At 44.2% G+C, this 25,471-nt stretch overlaps 1 protein-coding gene across 1 annotated transcript in view; it reads left to right on the top strand.

The window, feature by feature from the left end:
* Positions 1 to 4,710, top strand: part of LOC139418008 (golgin subfamily A member 7B-like) — a 19,086-nt gene extending 14,376 nt beyond the window's left edge. Inside the window, exons 4-5 of the mRNA XM_071167091.1 lie at positions 3,495 to 3,596; positions 4,624 to 4,710. Coding sequence (XP_071023192.1) covers positions 3,495 to 3,596; positions 4,624 to 4,710 — 189 coding nt within the window. The remainder of the gene's footprint in view (positions 1 to 3,494; positions 3,597 to 4,623) is intronic.
* Positions 4,711 to 25,471: the final 20,761 nt, after the last annotated feature.

The raw sequence follows: 25,471 nt of genomic DNA, 5'->3' as shown, positions 1-25,471 counted from the left end.
ACACACACACACACACACACACACACACACACACACAGACACACAAACACACACATACACACACCCACACATACACACACAGACACACAAACACACACACCTACACATCCCCACACAGACACACACACACACACACACACACACACACACCCACACACACACTGGTTTGATACACTGATACCAGTTTGGAAACTGGCCATTTGATGCAGGGAAATAAACTCAACTGGTTTGATAGTGTAATGTTTCAGCAGAAAACTGTTTTAGTCAGGTTTTTCAGTAGGTGTTCTGAAATGCTCTGTGTAATCAGTGTGCTTTGATGACAGAGATGTTAATCTAGACCTGGGGTAATCCTTAGAATCTGTCCACTCATACATGCTCACTGGTGTGTGTCCTCCTATCAGCTGGACACACACACACACACACACACACACACACACACACACACACACACACACACACACACACACACACACACACACACACAAACAACAACAATTGTAACCCTAACCCCAATTGTAACCCTAATCCTATGCCAAAAATGTTTAAAAAAAAATCCTTGTCGGGACCAGCAAAATGTCCCCACTTGTCTGAATTGTCCTTGTTTTACTATTCTTGTGAGAACGTCTGGATAAGGATAGTTAAACGAAAAAACACACACACACACACACACACACACACACACACACACACACACACACACACACACACACACACACACACACACACACACACACACACACACACACACACACACACACACACACACACACACACACACACAGACAGGCTCAGTCAGACTTTATCTCAGGGCATTTGGCTGAGTATGTGTGTGGGTGTGTTTCCATGCTAGTGTAGTGTGTGTATATGTGTGTGTGTGTGTGTTCCATCTAAGTGACTGTCAGGCATAAACACAGCTGATAAAGGGATTAATCACCTGGCCTTTATCTTGATGCTGCTATGGTCACACACACACACACATACACACACACACACACACACACACACACACACACACACACACACACACACACACACACACACACACACACACACACACACACACACACACACACACACACACACACAGATTAATCTTCCACTCAGCTGTGTGTGTCCCCGTCATTAGGTCAGACGGAACAAGATGTTAAGAGAGCAAAAACTCCCAGCCTGCCCCTCTTCTCTGATAACATTCATCTCCATGTTTTTGTTACGTTCTCATAAACATTCTTTCACTGAGACAATACTGAAGTTCAGACTGCAAATCGAGACACAGAATTAATCTCTATTAAAGGTTTAGTTTGTTTTTGTAAGCATTTTTGTGATCAAGACCCATGGAAAAGTACTGGAAGTGAGTCAAGACACACTACATTCATTGCCATTCAGTGGCCTCTCTGCTCTCCTCTCCTAATATCTTTGTCAGATAAGATGTGTGCAACATGGAAATCTAGAGATCATATGTGAAGAAAGCAGTTTATTTATACTAGATGTAATAAAATCTCAGTAAATGACAGATGACGGATGACAGAGATATGCTATACCCACCCAGGAAGACTAGTGTGTGTATTTTATTTTATATGTGTGTGTGTGTGTGTGTCTGGAACTCACTTCTGTCATCATGAAGTGCTTTGAGAGGCTAGATCATATCACCTCTACTTTACCCGACACCCTAGACCTACTTCAATTTGCTTACCGGCCCAATAGGTCCTCTGACGATGCAACCACCATCACACTACCCTATCCCATCTGGACAAGAATAATACCTATGTAAGAATGCTGTTCATTGACTACAGCTCAGAATTCAACACCATAGTACCCTCCAAGCTCATCATCAAGCTCGGGGCACTGGGTCTGAACCCCGCCCTGTGCAACTGGGTCCTGGACTTCCTGACGGGTAGACCTCAGGTGGTGAAGGAAACAACACCTACACTTCACTGATCCTCAACACAGGGTGCGTGCTCAGCCCCCTCCAGTACTTCCTGTTCACCCATGACTGCGTGGCCACGCACGCCTCAATCATCAAGTTTGCAGACAACACAACAGTAGTTGATTGTTGATTACCAACAATGATGAGACAGACAACAAGGAGGAGGAGGTGAGGGCCCTGGCGAAATGGTGCCAGGAAAATAACCTCTCCCTCAACGTCAACAAAATGGAGGAGCTGATGGTGTACTTCAGGAAGCAGCAGAGGGAACACGCCTCTATCCATATTGACAGGACCGCAGTGGAGAAGGTGAAAAGCTTCAAGTTCCTTGGCGTACACATCACTGACCATCTGAAATGGTCCACCCCACAGACAGTCAGGTGGAAAACCTCAGGAGGCTGAAGAAATTTGGCTTGGCTCCTAAGACCCTCACAAACTTTCACAGATGCACAATTGGGAGCATCCTGTCAGGCTGTATCACCACCTGGTACAGCAACTGCACCGCCCGCAACCGCAGGGCTCTCTAGAGGGTGGTGCAGTCTGCACAACGCATCACAGGGGGCACACTGCCTGCCCTCCAGGATACCTACACCACCTGATGTCACAGGAAGGCCAAAAAGATAATCAAGGACAACAACCACCTGAGCCACAGCCTGTTCACCCTGTTATCATCCAGAAGGCGAGGTCAGTACGTTGGGACCGAGAGACTGAAAAACAGCTTCTATCTCAAGGCCATCAGTTAAACAGCCATCACTAGATGGCTACCACCCGGTTACTCAACCCTGCACCTTAGAGGCTGCTGCCCCACATACATAGACATGGAATCACTGGTCACTTTAATAATGTTACTGCTTTACATACTGCTTCACTCATTTCATATGTATATATTGTTTTCTATTCAACTCTATTTTAGTCAATGCCACTCTGACATTGCTCATCCTAATATTTATTCATTTCATTATTTTACTTTTAGATTTGTGTGTATTGTTGTGAGTTAGATACTACTGCACTGCTGGAGTTAGGAACACAAGCATTTCGCCCGCAATAACATCTGCTAAATATGAGTATGTGACCAGTAACATCTGCTAAATATGTGTATGTGACCTGTAACATTTGATTGGATTGCCATTGCCTGCATTGTGGGAGGCGCTATTGTCAACCAATTATTATGGTGATTTTGTTTGACCATACGCGAACATGACCAAGACGAGACTGAAACAAGAACCACTTTGCCGTGATTTGCGTATACAGTGGAGATATACAAATAAATGTGTATATATATACTGTACGTAAGAGTGAGGGGTAAAGATTCTTTAGCATTTCGCCTATTGAATTTTTCAATCTAAGCAACATCCTCTCTCTCTCTCTCTCTCTCTCTCCTCTCTCCTCTCTCTTCTCTCTTTGTCTCTCTCTCCCTGTCTGTCTCTGTCTTTCTCTGTCTGTCTGTCTGTCTGTCTGTCTTTCACCCTCTCCCCTCTCTCTCTCTCTCTCTCTCTCTCTCTCTCTCTCCCCCTCTCTCTGTCTGTCTCTGTCTTTCTCCCTCCACCTCCTCTCTCTCCTCTCCCTCTATCAGATGTTGAAGAAGATCTCAGGGTACATCCAGGAGCAGAATGAGAAGATCTATGCCCCCAGAGGTCTATTACTGACAGACCCTATAGAGAGAGGCATGAGAGTCGTATCCTTTTGAGCGATAAATTGGTCTATTGTTACACAGCTGGTCTTATTTCTAATCTCAGAACCATGCTAGAACTTCAATAGGAAGTGAGGGGTTGGTTTATAGGGTTGACTGCTGGTGAGTAAGTGACAACACAAAGCCTCAAAAGTAAATGTTTTAAGGGTTAGAGGGCTATATTAGTGTGGTTGTAGCTCACAAAAAAACGGTTTCTTCCTAATTTTCTCCCTCCTCCTCTGTCACTCCCCCTGGAGCTGCTGTCTCCTCTGTCACTCCTGCTGGAGCTGCTGTCTCCTTTGTCACTCCCCCTGGAACTGCTGTCTCATCTGTCACTCCCCCTGGAACTGCTGTCTCATCTGTCACTCCCTCTGGAACTGCTGTCTCATCTGGCACTCCCCCTGGAACTGCTGTCTCCTCTGTCCCTCCCCCTGGAACTGCTGCCTCCTCTGTCACTCCCCCTGGCGCTGTTGTTTCCTCTGTCACTCCCCCCTGGAGCTGCTCTCTCCTCTGTCACTCTACAGGGAAAGGCAGGGATAAAGATAATGGGTACTATTCCATATTCTCAATATAGTGCACTACTTTTAGCCAGGGTCCATGGGGCTATATAGTGAATAGGTGCCATTTGGTACACAGTGATGTGTCCAGTGGATCATCACACTGGCCTGGCTGGATTGTCCCTCTCTCTCCTGAGAGAATGAGAAACACAGAGGGATAACAGAAGGCCAAGCTATTACCTACACAATAATCACTTTTTTACACAGTGCTAAGTATTGTGTATGTGTGTGTGTCTATGTGTATTTTTGCGTGACTGTACCAATTGACACCATCTGACACGTAGTACCCAGTGTCCCACACCATCTCGCTCTCTCTCTCTCTCTCTCTCTCTCTCTCTCTCTCTCTCTCTCTCTCTCTCTCTCTCTCTCTCTCTCTCTCTCTCTCTCTCTCTCTCTCTCTCTCTCTCTCTCTCTCTCTCTCTCTCTCTCTCTCTCTCTCTCTCTCTCTCTCATACTCCTTAATCCCTGTCCTTCAGATCGAGGTGAGTGTATTTGAGGACCGCGGCTCGAGCGGCTCTAGCCACAGCAGCAGTGTGTCGTCTGGTGGCAGCAGCCAGCGGTGACTGGAGGATCAGCACCAGGGATATGGGTACCACCACAGAAGCGGCAGATCTTTCACCAACATCCGCATGCTGAAACAAGAGAGCACCCGCTTCTGATTATAGATGTATATCAATGTAATCAATATACTATCTCTAGTTTAGAGTATAGATGCATATCTAATCAATATACTGTCTCAAGTTCTGAGTATAGATGCATATGTCATACAGGAAGTAAACATTGATTGTATATGCTATCTGTAGATGTGTGCCAGGGAGACTAAAGAGAGAGGCCAGGATGAGGCTACTGAAGAACAGGAGCAGACATGGAAACACACATCTTTGAGTATCTGATGGTTAGACTCATGTTTCTGCAGACTACTCATTCAGCCGACTGTCATTCTGCTGTGTCACCATTCCCTGTGTTTCCATGACTTCAATTGGAACTATTATGCCATAGCCAATACAGATGTAGGATCTTAATTTGATCAACCTGTTCCAGGATAACTTTCCTGCTAAGCAGGGAATGTAAAATGTGTAGTGTATTTGAGGTTTAAAAAGGCTTCTGAAGTCTGTAATTTCCAAAATGTTAACGTGTTAATTTCCACTTAAAAAATGGATCAAACTCTACAAATATGTGAATTAATTATAATCCACAAAGTAATTCACATTTCCTGTTGCTGCAGGATTATTTTCCTGATGTAGCAAACTGGATCAAATTGAATAATTTGAAGTAGTAGTATTTGATTTATTTTATTTCACCTTTATTTTACCAGGTAGGCCAGTTGAGAATAAGTTCTCATTTACAACTGCGACCTGGCCAAGATAAAGCAAAGCGGTGCGACATAAACAACAACAAAGAGTTACACATGGGATAAACAAACGTACAGTCAATAACACAAAATAAAATCTGTATACAGTGTGTGCAAATGAAGTAAGGAGGCAAGGCAATAAATAGGCCACAATTGAGCAATTAACACTGGAGTGATAGATGTGCAGATGAGGATGTGCAAGTACAAATACTGGTGTGCAAAAGAGCAGAAATGGGCTGTGTACAGCTGCAGCGATCGGTAACCTGCTCTGACAGCTGATGCTTAAAGTTAGAGAGGGAGATATAAGTCTCCAACTTCAGTGATTTTTGCAATTCGTTCCAGTCATTGGCAGCAGAGAACTGGAAGGAATGGCGGCCAAAGGAGGTGTTGGCTTTGGGGATGACCAGTGAAATATATACCTGCTGGAGCGCGTGCTACGGGTGGGTGTTGCTAATGTGACCAGTGGGCTGAGATATGGCGGAGCTTTACCTAGCAAAGACTTATAGATGACCTGGAGCCAGGGGTTGGCGACAAATATGTAGCGAGGACCAGCCAACGAGGTTTACAGGAGAGTTTACAGTCTAGCCAGACACCTGGGTATTTATAGTTGTCCATATTGTCCACATATAAGTCAGGACTGTCCAGAGTAGTGATACTAGGCCGGCAGGCGGATGCGGGCAGCGATCAGTTAAAGAGCATGCATTTAGTTTTACTAGCGTTTAAGAGCAGATGGAGTCCACGGAAGGAGTGTTGTATGGCATTAAAGCTCGTTTGGAGGTTTGTTAACAGTGTCTAAAGAAGGGCCAGATGTATACAGAATGGTGTCGTCAGCGTAGAGGTGGATTAAAGGATCATCCGGCGCAAGAACGACATCATTTATATATACAGAGAAAAGAGTTGGCCCGAGAGTTGACACACTGAACTCTATCTGAGAAGTAGTTGGTGAACTAGGCGAGACAGTCATTAGAAAAACCAAGGCTGTTGAGTCTGTCGATAAGAATGCAGTGATTGACAGAGTCGAATGCCTTGGCCAGGTCGATGAAGACAGCTGCACAGTACTGTTTTTTATCGATGGTGGTTATGATATCGTTTAGGACCTTGAGCGTGTCTGAGGTGCACCCGTGATCAGCTCGGAAACCGGACTGCATAGCGAAGAAGGTACGGAGGGATTCGAGAGGGTCGGTGATCTGTTTGTTCACTTGCCTTTCGAAGACTTTAGAAAAGCAGGGCAGGGTGGATATAGGTTTGTAAGAGTTTGGGTCTAGAGTGTCTCCCCCTTTGAAGAGAGGGATGACGCGGCCACTTTCCAGTCTTCAGAAATCTCAGATGATATGAAAGAGAGGTTGAACAGACTAGAACTAGGGGTTGCGACAATGGCGGCGGATACTTTTAGGAAGAGAGGGTCCAGATTTTGCAGGTCTTTCAGGACATCAGCTGTCTGGATTTGGGTGAAGGAGAAGCGGGGGGGGGTCTTGGTCCAGTGGCTGCGGGGGGTCAGGGCTGTTGGCTGGGGTTGGGGTAGCCAGGTGGAAAGCATGGCCAGCCGTTGAAATTCTCGCTTATTGTGAATTTATCAGTGGTGACATTGTTTCCTAGCCTCAGTGCAGTGGGCAGCTGAGAGGAAGTCCTCTTATTCTCCATGGACTTTACAGTGTCCCAAACCTTTTTAGAATTAGTGCTGTAGGACGAAAATGTCTGTTTGAAAAAGCTAGCCTTTGCTTTCCTATCTGACTGTGTATATTGGTTCCTGACTTCCCTGAAAAGTTGCATATTGTGGGGACTATTTGAAGCTAGTGCATTGTGCCACAGGGTGTTAATGTGCTGGTCAAGGGCAGTCAAGTCTGGAGTGAACCAAGGGCTATATCTGTTCTTAGTTCAACATTCTTTGAATGGGGCATGCTTATTTAAGATGGTGAGGAAGGCACTTTTGAAGAACAAGCAGTCATCCTCTACTGATGGGATGAGGTCAATATCCTTCCAGGATACCCGGGCCAGGTCGTTTATAAAGGCCTTCTCGCAGAACTGTTTAAGAGAGCGTTTGACTGTGATGAGGGGTGGTCGTTTGACCCATAGCGGACGCAGGCAATGAAGCAGCAGAAATGTATTTAGAGGGCAAGTTGGTCAGGATGATTTCTAAGAGAGTGCTCATGGTTACGGATTAGGGTTGTACCTGGTAGGTTCCTTGATAATTTGTGTGAGACAGAGGGCATCTAGCTTAGATTGTAGGACAGCCAGGGTGTTAAGCATATTCCAGCTTAGGTCACCTAACTATACGAACTCTGACGATAGATGGGGGGCAATCAATTCACATATGGTGTCCAGGGCACAGCTGGGAGCTGAGGGTGGTCTCTAACAAGTGGCAACAGTGAGGGACTTAGTTCTGGAGAGAAGTATTTTTAGAAGTAGAAGCTCGAACTGTTTGGGCATAGACCTGGAAAGTAGGATAGAACTCTGCAGGCCATCTCTACAGTAGATTGCAACTCCGTCCCCTTTAGCAGTTCTATCTTGACAAAACATTTTGTAATTGGGGATGGAAATTTCAGAATTTTTGGTGGTCTTCCTAAGCCAGGATTCAGACGGCTAGAACATCAGGGTTGGCGGAGCGTGCCAAAGCAGTGAATAAAGCAAACTTAGGGAGGAGGCTTCTGATGTTAACATGCATGAACCATAGTCTTATCTTGTTACAGAAGTCAACAAATGAGAGTGCCTGGGTTAACCTCTACATAACCAGAGGAACAGAAGAGGAGTAGGATGAGGGTATGGCTAAAACTGCAGTTCGGAAATGAGAGTAAAAGGAGCAGACTTCTGGGCGTGGTAGAATAGATTCAGGGCATAATGCACAGACAAGGGCATGGTAAGGTGCGAGTACAGTGGAGGTAAACCTAGGCATTGAGTGACAATGAGAGAGGCTTCATCTCTGGAAGCACCAGTTAAGCTAGGTGCGGTCTCCGCATATGTGGGGGGTGGGGCAAGGGAGCTAACAGAGGCATGTAGACCGAGACTATGGGCTCCGCAGTAAAACAAAACAATGAGAGCTACCCTAAACAACAGTATACAAGGCATTTTGACATTAGAGAGAGGCATAAAAGCAGTCCCAGGTGTTGATTGGGAGGGCTAAGACAACAACGGGTTAACAGCTAGGACAACAACAACGGGTAAATGGCGATGAATGGGTAGCGAGGGTCAGTTAGCTACACACAGGGCCTGAGTTTGAAGCTGGGGCCGACAGATAAACTAAATGAAGTACCGTGTTAATGAACAGTCCAGTAGGCGTCAGCTGTGCGCCGAGTGATCATAGGGTCCAATGAGCAGCAATGGACGAAATAGGGAGCCGCTCGGAAATCATCACTACGCTAAGCGAGCGGGAGACACGGCGCTCAGATCAAATAAAATAAAATGTATTTATATAGCTCTTCTTACATCAGCTGATATATCAAAGTGCTGTACAGAAACCCAGCCTAAAACCCCGAACAGCAAGCAATGCAGGTGTAGAAGCACGGTGGCTAGGAAAAACTCCCTAGAAAGGCCAAAACCTAGGAAGAAACCTAGAGAGGAACCAGGCTATGAGGGGTGGCAGGTCTTCTTCTGGCTGTGCCGGGTGGAGATTATAACAGAACATGGCCAAGATGTTCAAATGTTCATAAATGACCAGCATGGTCAAATAATAATAATCACAGTAGTTGTCGAGGGTGCAACAAGTCAGCACCTCAGGAGTAAATGTCAGTTGGCTTTTCATAGGCAATCATTGACAGTGTCTCTACCACTCCTGCTGTCTCTAGAGAGTTGAAAACAGCAGGTCTGGGACAGGTAGCACATCCGGTGAACAGGTTCCATAGCTGCAGGCAGAACAGTTGAAACTGGAGCAGCAGCACGGCCAGGTGGACTGGGGACAGCAAGGTGTCATCATGCCAGGTAGTCCTGAGGCATGGTCCTAGGGCTCAGGTCCTCCGAGAGAGAGAAAGAGAGAAAGAGAGAAAGAAAGAAAGAATTAGAGAGAGCATACTTAAATTCACACAGGACACCGGATAAGACAGGAGAAATACTCCAGATATAACAGACTGACGCTAGCCCCCCGACACAAAATACTGCAGCATAAATACTGGAGGCTGAGACAGCAGGGGTCAGGATACACTGTGCCCCATCCGCTGACGGACAGGGCCAAACAGGCAGGATATAACCCCACCCACTTTGCCAAAGCACAGCCCCCACACCACTAGAGGGATATCTTCAACCACCAACCTACCATCCTGAGAGACTGCCGAGTATAGCCCACAAAGATCTCCGCCACGGCACAACCCAAGGGGGGGCGCCAACCCAGACAGGAAGACCACGTCAGCGACTCAACCCACTCAAGCGATGCACCCCTCCTAGGGACGGCATGGAAGAGCACCAGTAAGCCAGTGACTCAGCCCCTGTATTAGGGTTAGAGGCAGAGAATCCCAGTGGAGAGAGGGGAACCGGCCAGGCAGAGACAGCAAGGGCGGTTTGTTGCTCCAGAGCCTTTCCGTTCACCTTCACACTCCTGGGCCAGACTACACTCAATCATATGACCCACTGAAGAGATGAGTCTTCAGTAAAGACTTAAAGTTTGAGACCGAGTCTGCGTCTCTCACATGAGTAGGCAGACCATTCCATAAAAATTGAGCTCTATAGGAGAAAGCCCTGAAAGCTGTTTACTTAGACATTCTAGGGACAATTAGGTGGCCTGCGTCTTGTGACCGTAGCGTACCTGTAGGTATGTACGGCAGGACCAAATCAGAAAGATAGGTAGGAGCAAGCCCATGTAATGCTTTGTAGGTTAGCAGTAAACCTTGAAATCAGCCCTTGCCTTAACAGGAAGCCAGTGTAGGGAGGCTAGCACTGGAGTAATATGATATTTTTTTTGATCTAGTCATAATTCTAGCAGCCGTATTTAGCACTAACTGAAGTTTATTTAGTGCTTTATCCGGGTAGCCAGAAAGTAGAGCATTTCAGTAGTCTAACCTATAAGTATCAAAAGCATGGATTAATTTGTCTGCATCATTTTTGGACAGAAAGTTACGAAGATGGAAAAAAGCTGTCCTTGAAACAGTCTTGATATGTTCGTCAAAAGAGAGATCAGGGTCCAGAGTAACGCCAAGGTCCTTCACAGTTTTATTTGAGACGACTGTACAACCATCAAGATTAATTGTCAGATTCAACAGAAGATCTCTTTGTTTCTTGGGACATAGAACAAACATCTCTGTTTTGTCTGAGTTTAAAAGTAGAAAGTTTGCAGCCATCCACTTCCTTATGTCTGAAACACAGGCTTCTAGGGAGGGCAATTTTGTGTGTCATCCGTGTCATCCGCATAGCAGTGAAAGTTAACATGTTTTTGAATGACATCCCCAAGAGGTAAAATATATAGTGAAAACAATAGTGGTCCTAAAACGGAACCTTGAGGAACACTGAAATTTACAGTTGATTTGTCAGAGGACAAACCATTCACAGAGACAAATTGATATCTTTCCGACAGATAAGATCTAAACCAGGCCAGAACTTGTCCGTATAGACCAATTTGGGTTTCCAATCTTTACAAAAGAATGTGGTGATGGTATCAAAAGCAGCACTAAGGTCTAGGAGCACGAGGACAGATGCAGAGCCTCGGTCTGATGCCATTAAAATGTAATTTACCACCTTCACAAGTGCAGTCTCAGTGCTCTGATGGGGTCTAAAACCAGACTGAAGCATTTCGTATACATTGTTTGTCTTCAGGAAGGCAGTGAGTTGCTGCGCAACAGCTTTTTCAAAAATTTTAGAGAGGAATGGAAGATTCGATATAGGCCAATAGTTTTTTATATTTTCTGGGTCAAGGTTTGGCTTTTTCAAGAGAGGCTTTATTACTGCCAATTTTAGTGAGTTTGGTACACATCCGGTGGATAGAGAGCCATGTATTATGTTCAACATAGGAGGGCCAAGCACAGGAAACAGCTCTTTCAGTAGTTTAGTTGGAATAGGGTCCAGTATGCAGCTTGAAGGTTTAGAGGCCATGATTATTTTCATCATTGTGTCAAGAGATATATTACTAAAACACTTGAGTGTCTCCCTTGATCCTAGGTGCTGGCAGAGTTGTGCAGACTCAGGACAACTGAGCTTTGGAGGAATACGCAGATTTAAAGAGGAGTCTGTAATTTGCTTTCTAATGATCATGATCTTTTCCTCAAATAAGTTCATGAATGTATTACTGCTGAAGTGAAAGTCATCCTCTCTTGGGGAATGCTGCTTTTTAGTTAGCTTTGCGACAGTATCAAAAATACATTTTGGATTGTTCTTATTTTCCTCAATTAAGTTGGAAAAATAGGATGATCGAGCAGCAGTGAGGGCTCTTCGATACTGCACAGTACTGTCTTTACAAGCTAGTCGGAAGACTTCCAGTTTGGTGTGGCGCCATTTCCGTTCCAATTTTCTGGAAGCTTGCTTCAGAGCTCGGGTATTTTCTATATACCAGGGAGCTAGTTTCTTATGACAAATGTTTTATAGTTGTTAGGGGTGCAACTGCATCTAGGGTATTGCACAAGGTTAAATTGAGTTCCTCAGTTAGGTGGTTAACTGATTTTTGTCCTCTGACGTCCTTGGGCAGGCAGTCTGGAAGGGCATCAAGGAATATTTGGGTAAGTCTGAGAATTTATAGCACGACTTTTGATGCTCCTTGGTTGGGGTCTGAGCAGAATATTTGTTGCGATTGCAAACGTAATAAAATGGTGGTAGGATAGTCCAGGGTTATGAGGAAAAACATTAAGATCCACAACATTTATTACATGGGACAAAACTAGGTCCAGATTATGACTGTGGCAGTGAGTAGGTCCAGAGACATGTTGGACAAAACCCACTGAGTCGATGATGGCTCCAAAAGCCTTTTGGAGTGGGTCTGTGGACTTTTCCATGTGAATATTAAAGTCACCAAAGATTTGAATATTATCTGCTATGACTACAAGGTCCAATAGGAATTCAGGGAACTCAGTGAGGAATGCTGTATATGGCCCAGGAGGCCTGTAAACAGTAGCTATAAAAGGTGATTGGGTAGGATGCATAGATTTCATGACTAGAAGCTCAAAAGACGAAATTTGCTATCGTAAATGTTAGCAACACCTCCGCCTTTGCGGGACGCACGGGGGATATGGTCACTAGTGTAACCAGGAGTTGAGGCCTCATTTAACACAGTAAATTCATCAGGCTTAAGCCTTGTTTCAATCAGGCCAATCACATCAAGATTATGATCAGTGATTAGTTCATGGACTATAACTGCCTTTGAAGCGAGGGATCTAACATTAAGTAGCCCTATTTTGAGATGTGAGGTATCACGATCTCTTTCAATAATGGCAGGAGTGGTGGAGGTCTTTATTCTAGTGAGATTGCTAAGGCGAACACCGCCATGTTTAGTTTTGCCCAACCTAGGTTGAGGCACAGACACGGTCTCAATGGGGATAGCTGAGCTGACTACACTGACTTTGCTAGTGGCAGACTCCACTAAGCTGGCATGCTGGCTAACAGCCTGCTGCCTGGTCTGCACCCTATTTCATTGTGGAGCTAGGGGAGTTAGAGCCCTGTCTATGTTCGTAGATAAGATGAGAGCACCCCTCCAGCTAGGATGGAGTCTGTCACTCCTCAACAGGCCAGGCTTGGTCCTGTTTGTGGGTGAGTCCCAGAAAGAGGGCCCATTATATACAAATTCTATCTTTTGGGAGGGTTAGAAAACAGTTTTCAACCAGCGATTGAGTTGTGAGACTCTGCTGTAGAGCTCATCACTCCCCGTAACTGGGAGGGTGCCAGAGACAATTACTCAATGCCGACACATCTTTCTAGCTGATTTACACGCTGAAGCTACTGTATGTTGAGCTTGGTGACCTCTGACACTTTCATCCTAACATCGTTGGTGCCGACGTGGATAACAATATCTCTATACTCTAAACACTCGCCAGTTTTAGCTTTAGCCAGCACCATCTTCAGATTAGCCTTAACCTGTTGCGACAACCAAACCCGGATCCGGGATTCTATTTATAGACCTAAGCTCATTACCATAATGCAACGTTAACTATTCATGAAAATCGCAAATGAAATGAAATAAATATGCTAGCTCTCAAGCTTAGCCTTTTGTTAACAACACTGTCATCTCAGATTTTCAAAATATGCTTTTCAACCATAGGAAAACAATCATTTGTGTAACAGTAGCTAGCTAGCGTAGCATTTAGCGTTAGCATTAGCGTTAGCATTAGCGTTAGCATTTAGCAGGCAACTATCACAAAAACAAGTAAAGCCTTCAAATAAAATAACTTACCTTTGAAGAACTTCTGATGTTTTCAATGAGGAGACTCTCAGTTAGATAGCAGATGCTCCGTTTTTCCAAAAAGATTCTTTGTGTATTAGAAATAGCTCCGTTTTGTACATCACATTTGGCTACCAAAAAAAAAAAAAAAAAAAAAAAAAAAAAACGAAAATTCAGCCCTCAAAACGCGAACTTTTTTCCAAATTAACTCCATAATATCGACTGAAACATGGCAAACGTGGTTTAGAATCAATCCTCAAGGTGTTTTTCCACATATCTCTTCAATGATATATCCTTCGTGGAAGCCTGGTTTCTCCTTGCTCTCAAATGGAAAAATAATTGCACCTGGCTTTACGCTCCAATTTCGACGCAGGGACACCAGGCGGACACTTGGAAAATGTAGTCTCTTATGGTCAATCTTCCAATGATATGCCTACAAATACGTCACAATGCTGCTAACACTTTGGGGGAACGACAGAAAGTGTAGGCTCATTCCTTGCGCAATCACAGCCATATAAGGAGACAATGGAAAACAGAGCTTCAGAAATTCTGCTCATTTCCTGGTTGAGGCATCATCTTGGTTTCGCCTGTAGAATGAGTTCTGGGGCACTTACAGACAATATCTTTGCAGATTCTGAAACTTCAGAGTGTTTTCTTTCAAAAACTGTCAAGAATATGCATAGTCGAGCATCTTTTCGTGACAAAATATCGCGCTTAAAACGGGAACGTTTTTTATCCAAAAATGAAATAGCGCCCCTAGAGATCAAAGAGGTTAACGTCGGTAGCCCTGCCCCCTGGTAAACAGTGTATGATTGCTGGATGATTTGTTTTAAGTCTAATACTGCGGGTAATGGAGTCGCCAATGACTAGGCTTTTCAATTTGTCAGAGCTAATGGTGGGAGCCTTCGGCGTCTTAGACCCCGTAACGGGAGGAGTAGAGACCAGAGAAGGCTCGGCCTCTGACTCCGACCCGCTGCTTAATGGGGAGAACCGGTTGAAAGTTTTTGTCGGCTGAATGAGTGACACCGGTTGAGCATTCCTACAGCATTTCCCTCCAGAAGCCATGAGAAAGTTGTCCGGCTGCGGGGACCGTGCGAGGGGATTTATACTAACGTTACTATCTGTACTTACTGGTGGCACGGACGCTGTTTCATCCTTTCCTACACTGAAATTACCCTTGTCTAACGATTGCATCTGAAGCTGGGCTTGCAGCACTGCTATCCTCGCCGTAAGGCGATCCTTCTCCTATATATTATGAGTACAGCGACTGCAATTAGAAGGCATCATGTTAATGTTACTACTTAGCTTCGGCTGTTGGAGGTCCTGACGAACCACGTCCAGATAAAGCTTCCGGAGTGAAAAAGTTGACTGAGGGAAAAACAAAAAATATGAACAGTAATTAAAAAGTAAAAACCGTAAAGTTGTCAGGTAGCTAAGTAAGGTTGGCAACAAAACGCGCAGCAGCACGTAAACAAAGCGGCTTCACGAACATCAACGACGCAGAGGCCGGTTGATGGCACACTTACTGATAATATTTTTGAAAGACGTGTGAACGCTGTCGTGTCCTGCCCTGTTCTGTTTCTGCCTACTGCTTCAGCTTCCTGTGTGTGTGTGTGTGTGTGTGTGTGTGTGTGTGTGTGTGTGTGTGTGTGTGTGTGTGCGTGCATGTGAAAGACTGCTAGTTTTCCTGGGTCATTTCACATGGATCTGGCTCGGACTTCAAAACCATGACCACTGAAACATTATTTACCCATGCTGATTTAGAGCACTGGGTACTGGTGATCCACAGTGCAACACTCACACAGACACACACACATCCACAAATGCATGCACACAGGCATATGCACAAACATACACTGAGTGTACAAAACATTAGGAACATCTTCCTAATATTCAGTTGCACCCCCTTTTACCCTCAGAACAGCCTCAATTCTTCAGGGATGTACTCTACAAGTTTTCAAAAGCGTTACACAGAGATTCTGGCCCATGTTGACTCCAATGCTTCCCACAGTCAAGTTGGCTGGATGTCTTTTGGGTGGTGGACCATTCTTGATACACACAGGAAACTGTTGAGAGGAAAAAACCCAGCAGCGTTGCAGTTCTTGACACACTCATACCGGAGTGCCTGGGACCTACTACCATACCCCGTTCAAAGACACTTAAGTATTTTGTCTTGCACATTCACCCTCAGATTGGCACACATACACAACATGTCTCAATTGTCTCATGGCTTAAAAATCCTTATTTAACATGTCTCCTCCCCTTCATCTACACTGATCGAAGTGGATTTAACAGGTGACATCAATAAGGGATCATAGCTGTCAACTGGATTCAGCTGGTCAGTCTGTCATGGAATGTTCCTAATGTTTTGTACTCTCAGTGTATGCAGACACACACAGACACACACACACACCTGTGGCCCCTGGCCTTGCGTTCCTGCACACATAGTCCTTGCAGCCCCACATTCAGTCAGACCAGATGGTCTCAGGTCAGAGACACACACATACTCCCTCACTCCCTTGCTCACCTCCCTCCCTCCCTTGCTCCGTCCCCCCTCCCTGCCTCACTCCCTCACAGCCAAGCAGTGTTCTCTGTTTGTGGTCTCAGCTCATTGGAATCACAAGCAAACCTCCAGCCCTTTAAAGTCATGCTTTTCCCTGGGCTGTAGCACTTCTAAACTGCCTGGCTAATTACAGATTGTTTGTTACTCCAAACGAGCCTGTACAAGGTTTATTTAGACATATGTGGTTCACAGAAGATAGACTTAGTATGGTTTTAACACTACAGCTGGGTAATGACTGTTCCCTGGTTCTCTATATTTAGGGACTACAGCTGGGTAATGACTGTTCCCTGGTTCTCTATATTTAGGGACCTATCTGTGTTAATGTTTGTGTGTGTGGTGGGACTCTCTCTCTTTCACACACACACACACACACACACACACACACACACACACACACACACACACACACACACACACACACACACACACACACACACACACACAAACACAGAGAGAGGGAGATCAGTTGATTAGGAGTAAAGTGGAGACTGATTACATTTCTCTATGCCAGCTGTGTTATTGGGTTTTTATCTGTGGGCCCTTGGCTATCACAGTCAACCATAGAGATAAAATAACATAAAGGAATATCTCCATTGGTATAACAACTGTGTTATCAAACCACACAATGGGACTTTAAAGCAAGTCGCTGAGTCCATTGACCTTGGGAAAATGTAGTTGCTCTTACTCTCTCTCTCTCTCTCTCTCTCTCTCTCTCTCTCTCTCTCTGTCTCTCTCTCTCTCAGTATCTCTCTGTCTCTCTCTCTCTCTCTGTCTCTCAATTCAATTCAATTCAAGGGCTTTATTGGCATGGGAAACATGTGTTAACATTGCCAAAGCAAGTGAGGTAGATAATATATAAAGTGAATATATAAAGTGAAATAAACAATAACAATTAACAGTAAACATACAGAAGTTTCAAAACAATAAAGACATTACAAATGTCATATTATATATATATATACAGTGTTTTAACAATGTACAAATGGTTAAAGGACACAAGATAAAATAAATAAGCATAAATATGGGTTGTATTTACAATGGTATGTGTTCTTCACTGGTTGCCCTTTTCTCGTGGCAACAGGTCACAAATCTTGCTGCTGTGATGGCACACTGTGGAATTTCACCCAGTAGATATGGGAGTTTATCAAAATTGGATTTGTTTTCAAATTCTTTGTGGATCTGTGTAATCTGAGGGAAATATGTCTCTCTAATATGGTCATACATTGGGCAGGAGGTTAGGAAGTGCAGCTCAGTTTCCACCTCATTTTGTGGGCAGTGAGCACATAGCCTGTCTTCTCTTGAGAGCCATGTCTGCCTACGGCGGCCTTTCTCAATAGCAAGGCTATGCTCACTGAGTCTGTACATAGTCAAAGCACTCTCTCCCTCTCTCTCTCTCGCCCTCTCTCCCTCTCTCTCTCTCGCACTCTCTCCCTCCCTCCCTCCCTCGCTCTCTCTCTCTCTCTCTCTGTCTCTCGATTTCTCTCTCTATGTCTCTCGTTTTCTCTCTATGTCTCTCGTTTTCTCTCTCTATGTCTCTCGTTTTCTCTCTATGTCTCTCGTTTTCTCTCTGTCTCTCTCGTTTTCTCTCTCTTTCCCTCAGTCTCCTTCTTTAGCTCTCTCTCTTTCTCTCTCTCTCTCTCAAACACACACACACATTCTCACACACATTTTAATCACCGTCTCTAGTGTGTGGACTGAGGAAGCTGCCATAAGACAGATCCAAGGTCAGTTTTGTGATTTACTACTGATGGTCACGGGTTAGGATTGAGGGAGAGTAATCTTACCCTAGATTTGCCTAAGAGCAACTTCTAGCCAAATCCACCCAACAAGCAGACATGCTTCTTTTCAATCTGCACTTAGATCAGTTCACCCACCCAGCAACCCAGCCAGAGAACACCCTTTAAATCTGTACTCATTCAGCTTGATTGTGTATCCTACTGTGCTTCGAAACCTCCTCTGCTCTCTGATCAGCCTCCTGTGCTTTAGATGCCTTCAAATTGTCTCTCTGTGGATTGGTTACAAAACCTGGGGCTGACTGACCAATAAAAATACTTAACACTGCCAACGAACAAACTGGTGGGCTCTATGGACATGTATCTGAGCCAATCAGTGAAATAACCTTTGAACTTTTGTATATGTAAACATGGTTGTCCCTATCTGGTCATGCTAGAAAAAAACAGAACTATATGGTGCTTTCTGACCACCAATCAATTTGAATGATGTTGACATTTTTGTTTCTACCATGGCCATGTACTAAAAACTACTCTGTAAAAGTGTAAATCTGATGATGAGGATGATGACGACGACGAATACAACGATGATGATGATGGCGATGACGATGAGAAAGATACTCAGGGGAGGAGGATCGGAAGGTGCCAAATATGTAAAAGAGAAGACATGCATACCTGTATTGACTGACAGAATGTAATAGTTTTGTGTAGCATACGGAGAGAAAAAGAGACCTAATGGGATTTTGGCTATGATGCTTTATATCTATTTCCCCAGAGTCAGATGAACTTGGGAATACCATTTGTATGTCTTTGTATCCATTATGAAGGGAGTTGGAGGTAGTTTCGCAAAACAATGGTAACTAGTGTTAGCACAATGACTGGAAGTCTATGTGTATCTGCTAGCAGATACCCACAGACTTCCAGTCATTTTGTTAACATTAGTTATCAATTGTGCTAGCTTTAGTTAGCAACTTCCTTCAAACTGCACACAAGACACAAAAATGGTATCCAGGAGATAAAGGGCTTCATTGCCAAAATCCCAAAGTATACCTTTAACATCCCGAAGTATCCCTTTAACATCCCGAAGTATCCCTTTAACACCCCGAAGTATCCCTTTAACATCCCGAAGTATCTCTTTAACATCCCGAAGTATCCCTTTAACATCCCGAAGTATCCCTTTAACATCCCGAAGTATCCCTTTAACATCCCGAAGTATCCCTTTTAAACTGAAAATATTGAGAAAAGAGAATGTACTAGTGTGAACTGTAAAGATGTAAGGGAAGACCAACAGTTGTCATGCCGTTGGCCTTTTGTAAATCTGATGGTTCACTGAATTCACCGATGTTAGGCCACTCGTTGGCCGCTGTAAGCTTGCTAACTGCGCCTCATAAACATGTGAGGATGACCAAATTAAGATGTATTGTTCAAATGCCATATACAGTATGTGAACACGTATGTTCTGATACGTAAACCTGTGAAAGTGAATGATAATCCAGTCTTCCTATAAAGTAGGGTCATGTTCTTTAGGCACGAAACATGAGAAAGCGAACTGAAAAAGGGAGTTTGACGTGTCAAATAGGAAACATTCACATTCATTTTCCATTGAAAATGACTTTTAAATGTTTTCCGTTGCTCGTCCAAATTGACACGGCCAAGATGTTTTGATGTTGAGTAGTCTAGGTTCCCGGTTTGTTTCTGCATCAGTCAACCTGTCCTTGTCTTACCTTAGTTGGCAAGGCAAAAGTGAAGCATTCTATTGAACAAAGAAACAGGTACTCTGTGTTCCTTAGGCACCAAACGGAAGAAAACGGACTGAAACAGGGAGGGGCTATCTTAGAAATGCTTGTTTTTTGTTGTCCTTTGCAAAACGTTTTGCCCTAATGAGTAGGACCCAGGCTAAGGTTGTTGAGTCTAAGTGCTGAAAGACTTTCTTCCCTAAGGTAGTCTACAAGAGTTAACCAACTCACATCTGCTGCAACAAGAAAAAAAGGATCTTATAACTTAAAGATGGAATCTGCAGTAGGCGTGAACAGTGTCATGGCCGCCCTACGACCGTTGTTATTGTTTTTGTCGCCGAGCTGAGGAGCGTGACGTCGTGACCGAGCTGAGGGTCGTGGCCGAGCTAAGGAGCGTGACGTCGTGGCCGAGCTGAGGAGCGTGACGTCGTGGCCGAGCTGAGGAGCGTGACGTCGTGGCTGAGGAGCGTGACGTCATGGCCGAGCTGAGGAGCGTGACATCGTGGCCGAGCTGAGGAGCGTGACGTCGTGGCTGAGGAGCGTGACGTCGTGGCCGAGCTAAGGAGCGTGACGTCGTGGCCGAGCTGAGGAGCGTGACGTCGTGGCCGAGCTGAGGAGCGTGACGTCGTGGCTGAGGAGCGTGACGTCATGGCCGAGCTGAGGAGCGTGACATCGTGGCCGAGCTGAGGAGCGTGACGTCGTGGCCGAGCTGAGGAGCGTGACGTCGTGGCCGAGCTAAGGAGCGTGACGTCGTGGCTGAGGAGCGTGACGTCGTGGCCGAGCTGAGGAGCGTGACGTCGTGGCCGAGCTGAGGAGCGTGACGTCGTGGCCGAGCTGAGGAGCGTGACGTCGTGGCTGAGGAGCGTGACGTCGTGGCTGAGGAGCGTGACGTTGTGGCTGAGGAGTGTGACGTCGTGGCTGAGGAGCGAGATGTCGTGGCTGAGGAGCGAGACGTCGTGGCTGAGGAGCGTGACGTCGTGGCTGAGGAGTGTGACGTCGTGGCTGAGGAGCGTGACGTCGTGGCTGAGGAGCGAGACGTCGTGGCTGAGGAGCGAGACGTCGTGGCTGAGGAGCGTGACGTCGTGGCTGAGGAGCGTGACGTCGTGGCTGAGGAGCATGACGCAGCATGGTAAAACAGTGCAGTATATATTGTGTTCTTCTATTGCACATGCACAGGGTTTGTTGTTTGCAGTAACTTCTTTGTTTTTGTAATATCACAAACAGACGTTGCTGTTTCATCATTAAGGATGCCAGCTTAATCTTAATACTGTTTATGTATTTACAGAATCATAGTTACACATTTATTAAAGTCAGAGTTATGTATTCCACAAAGATTATTATTATTGATTTGAGCTTGCAAAGAAATAGTCACAACATAAATAAAATGTTATTACTTGAAAGATTGGTTTATTATGACAGGCTGTTGCTTATGTTACTTGGGTGTGTGTGTGTGTGTGTGTGTGCTCGCGTGCGTGCGTCTAGTTATGCCTGGTCCATGGGGATAGCCTTCAGTCCATGTTGTCCCTCAGTCCCAGTAAACACCATGGACACAGTTCATCTGAGGTAAAGATTGAGACCTCTCTCTTTCCCTCCCTTTTAACCTCTCTTTTTCCCTCTCAACCTCTTTCTCTCTCCCTCTCCTCTCTCTCTCCTTTTCTCCACCCCCCCCCCCCCCTCTCTCAATTCAATTAAATTCAAGGGGCATTATTGGCATGGGAAACATATGTTAACATTGCCAATGCAAGTGAAGTAGATAATATACAAAAGTGAAATTAACAATAAAAATGAACAGTAAACATCACACTCACAAGTTTCAAAAGAATAAAGACATTACAAATGTCATGTTATGTATATATACAGTGTTGTAATGATGTGGAAATAGTTCACAAAAGTACAAAAGGGAAAATAAATAAACAGAAATATGGGTTGTATTTACAATGGTGTTTGTTCTTCACTGGTTGACCTTTTCTTGTGGCAACAGGTCACAAATCTTGTTGCTGTGATGACACAATGTGGTATTCATCCCAATAGATATGGGAGTTTATCAAAAATGGATTTGTTTTCTAATTCTTTGTGGATCTTTGTAATCTGAGGGAAATATGTGTCTCTAATATGGAGGAGGTTAGGAAGTGCAGCTCAGTTTCCACCTCATTTTGTGGGCAGTGTGCACATAGCCTGTCTTCTCTTGAGAGCCATGTCTGCCTACAGCGGCCTTTCTCAATAGCAAGGCTATGCTCACTGAGTCTGTACATAGTCAGAAATCTCCTTAAGTTTGGGTCAGTCACAGTGGTCAGGTATTCTGCCACTGTGTAGTCACTGTTTAGGGCCAAATAGCATTCTAGTTTGCTCTGTTTTTTTGTTAATTCTTTCCAATGTGTCAAGTAATTATCTTTCTGTTTTCTCATGATTTGGTTGGGTCTAATTGTGTTGCTGTCCTGGAGGTCTGTGGGGTTTGTTTGTGTTTGTGAACAGAGCCCCAGGACCAGCTTGCTTAGGGGACTCTTCTCCGGGTTCATCTCTCTGCAGTTGATGGCTTTGTTAAGGAAGGTTTAGGAATTTCTTCCATTTAGGTGGTTGTAGAATTTAACGGCTCGTCTGGATTTTGATAATTAGTGGGTATTGGCCTAATTCTGCTCTGCATGCATTATTTGGTGTTCTACGTTGTACACAGAGGATATTTTTGCAGAATTCTGCATGCAGAGTCTCAATTTGGTGATTGTCCCATTTTGTGAATTCTTGGTTGGTGAGCGGACCTCAGACCTCACAACCATAAAGGGCCATGGGTTCTACAACTGATTCAAGTATTTTTAGCCAGATCCTAATTGGTATGTCGAATTTTATGTTCCTTTTGATGGCATAAAATGCCCTTCTTGCATTGTCTCTCAGATCGTTCACAGCTTTGTAGAAGTTACCTGTGGCGCTGATGTTTAGGCCAAGGTATGTATAGTTTGTGTGCTCTAGGGCAACGGTGTCTAGATGGAATTTGTATTCATGGTCCTGGCAACTGGACCTTTTTTTGAACACCATTACTTTGGTCTTACTGAGATTTACTGTCAGGGCCCAGGTCTGACAGAATTTGTGCAGAAGATCTAGGTGCTGCTGTAGGCCCTCCTTGGTTGGTGACAGAAGCACCAGATCATCAGCAAACAGTAGACATTTGACTTCAGATTCTTGTAGGGTGAGGCTGGGTGCTGCAGGCTTTTCTAGTGCCCTCGCCAATTCGTTGATATACAGTTGGTCGGAAGTTTACATGCACTTCGGTCATTAAAACTAGTTTTTTCAACCACTCCACAAATTTCTTGATAAGTCGGTTAGGACATTTACTTTGTGCATGACACAAGTGATTTTTCCAACAATTGTTTACAGACAAATTATTTCACTTATAATTCACTTTATGACAATTCCAGTGGGTCAGAAGTTTACATACACTAAGTTGACTTTGCCCTTGAACAGCTTGGAAATTTCAGAAAATTATGTTATGGCTTTAGAAGCTTCTGATAGGCTAATTGACATAATTTGAGTCAATTGGAGGTGTACCTGTGGATGTATTGCAAGGTCTACCTTCAAACTCAGTGCCTCTTTGCTTGACATCATGGGAAAATCAAAAGAAATCAACCAAGACCTCAGAAAAGAATGTGTAGACCTCCACAAGTCTGGTTCATCCTTTGGAGCAATTTCCAAAAGTCTGAAGGTACCATGTTAATCTGTACAAACAATAGTACGCAAGTATAAACACCATGGGACCACGCAGCTGTCATACCACTCAGGAAGGAGACACGTTCTGTCTCCTAGAGATGTACATACTTTGATGCGAAAAGTGCAAATCAATCCCAGAACAACAGCAAATGACCTTGTGAATATGCTTGAGGAAACAGGTACAAAAGTATCTATATCCACAGTAAAACAAGTCCTATATCGACATAACCTGAAAGGCCAGTCAGCAAGGAAGAAGCCTCAAAAACCGCCATAAAAAAGCCAGACTACGGTTTGCAACTGCACATGGGGACAAAGATCGTACTTTTTGGAGAAGTGAAACAAAAACAAAAATAGAATGGTTTGGCCATAATGACCATCGTTATGTTTGGAACACCATCCCAACTGTGAAGCATGGGGGTGGCAGCATCATGTTGTGGGGGTGCTTTGCTGCTTCAGGGACTGGTGCACGTCACAAAATAGATGGCTTCATGAGGAAGGAGAATTATGTGGATATATTTAGGCAACATCTTCCTGACATCAGTCAGGAAGTTAAAGCTTGGTCGCAAATGGGTCTTCCAAATGGACAATGACCCCAAGCATACTTCCAAATTTGTTGCAAAATGGCTTATGGACAACAAAGTTAAGGTATTGGAGTGGCCATCACAAAGCCCTGACCTCAATTTTATAGAACATTTGTGGGCAGAACTGAAAAAGTGTGGGCGAGAAAGGAGGCCTACAAACCTGACTCAGTTACACGAGCTCTGTCAGGAGGAATGGGCCAAAATGAGTGTGGGAAGCTTGTGGAAGGCTACCCAAAACATTTGACCCAAGTTAAACAATTTAAAGGCAATGCTACCAAATACTATTTGAGTGTATGTAAACTTCTGACCAACTGGGAATGTGATGAAAGAAATAAAAGCTTAAATAAATCATTCTCTCTACTATTTTTCTGACATTTCACATTCTTAAAATAAAGTGGTGATCCCAACTGACCTAAGACAGGGAATTTTTACTAAGAATTAACTGTCAGGAATTGTCAGGAATTGTGAAAATCTGGAAATGTATGTAAACTTCCGACTTCAACTGTATATGTTGAAGCGGGTGGGGCTTAAGCTGCATCCCTGTCTCACCCCACGGGTCTACAGGAAGATGTATGTGTGTTTTTTTTAACCGCACACTTGTTGTTTGTGTACATGGATTTTATAATGTCGTATGTTTTTCCCCCAACACCACTTTCCTTCAATTTGTATAGTGGGAAAGACTGAAACAGTCAGCATTGGAGGAGTACAACACAGGGTCACCGCCACCAGTGATGACTCAGATGGCAACAGAGAAGGATATTATTTTGGGACTTGACAAAGATGACATCATTGACAAGATGGCGGAGAGCAGTAAGTTACTGCGCCACCTACTGGTTCACTAGTGGTAATTACTTCCTGGTTACTCTGAAGTAGCTATGCTATGTCTCTTCCTTAAAAGGCTAACAATGGTGAAAGAACATTTGCTGTGAGTTAAAGCTTTTGTACAGAGGCATGTTTTTTGGACATTCGTATTATACTTGCATTTATGTAGCCAATGTTCAATTTCATTGACTCAGTGTGTAGATGTGTTTATTTTTGTCCTGTTTGCTTTATGTACATCAGTGAGTGAACATTGTAATCTACATTTTTTTGTAGAGGAGTGCTTTTTCGACTTTTGTGTTATACTTACTTACATTGTTGTAGTTTATGTTCACTTTCAGTGAATGTGTGAAGTTTTTTGATACTGTTGATATGCTGGATGCTTGAATATAAAGATAATCACTTGAACATTTGAGCTAACTCTGTGTATCTAATTCTTGTTTTAAAAAGTGTAGGCTAATTGTTTTGTGTGTCTAGCCTTGTACATTTGTATGTGCTATGGAATCCTGACCTGTTCACCGGACGTGCTACCTGTCCCAGACCTCTTATTTGGCAATGCTGGTCATT

Source organism: Oncorhynchus clarkii, chromosome 1, assembly GCF_045791955.1.
Source record: "Oncorhynchus clarkii lewisi isolate Uvic-CL-2024 chromosome 1, UVic_Ocla_1.0, whole genome shotgun sequence".
Classification (NCBI taxonomy): Eukaryota; Metazoa; Chordata; class Actinopteri; order Salmoniformes; family Salmonidae; genus Oncorhynchus; species Oncorhynchus clarkii.
This window is presented reverse-complemented; position numbering and strand designations above follow the sequence as displayed.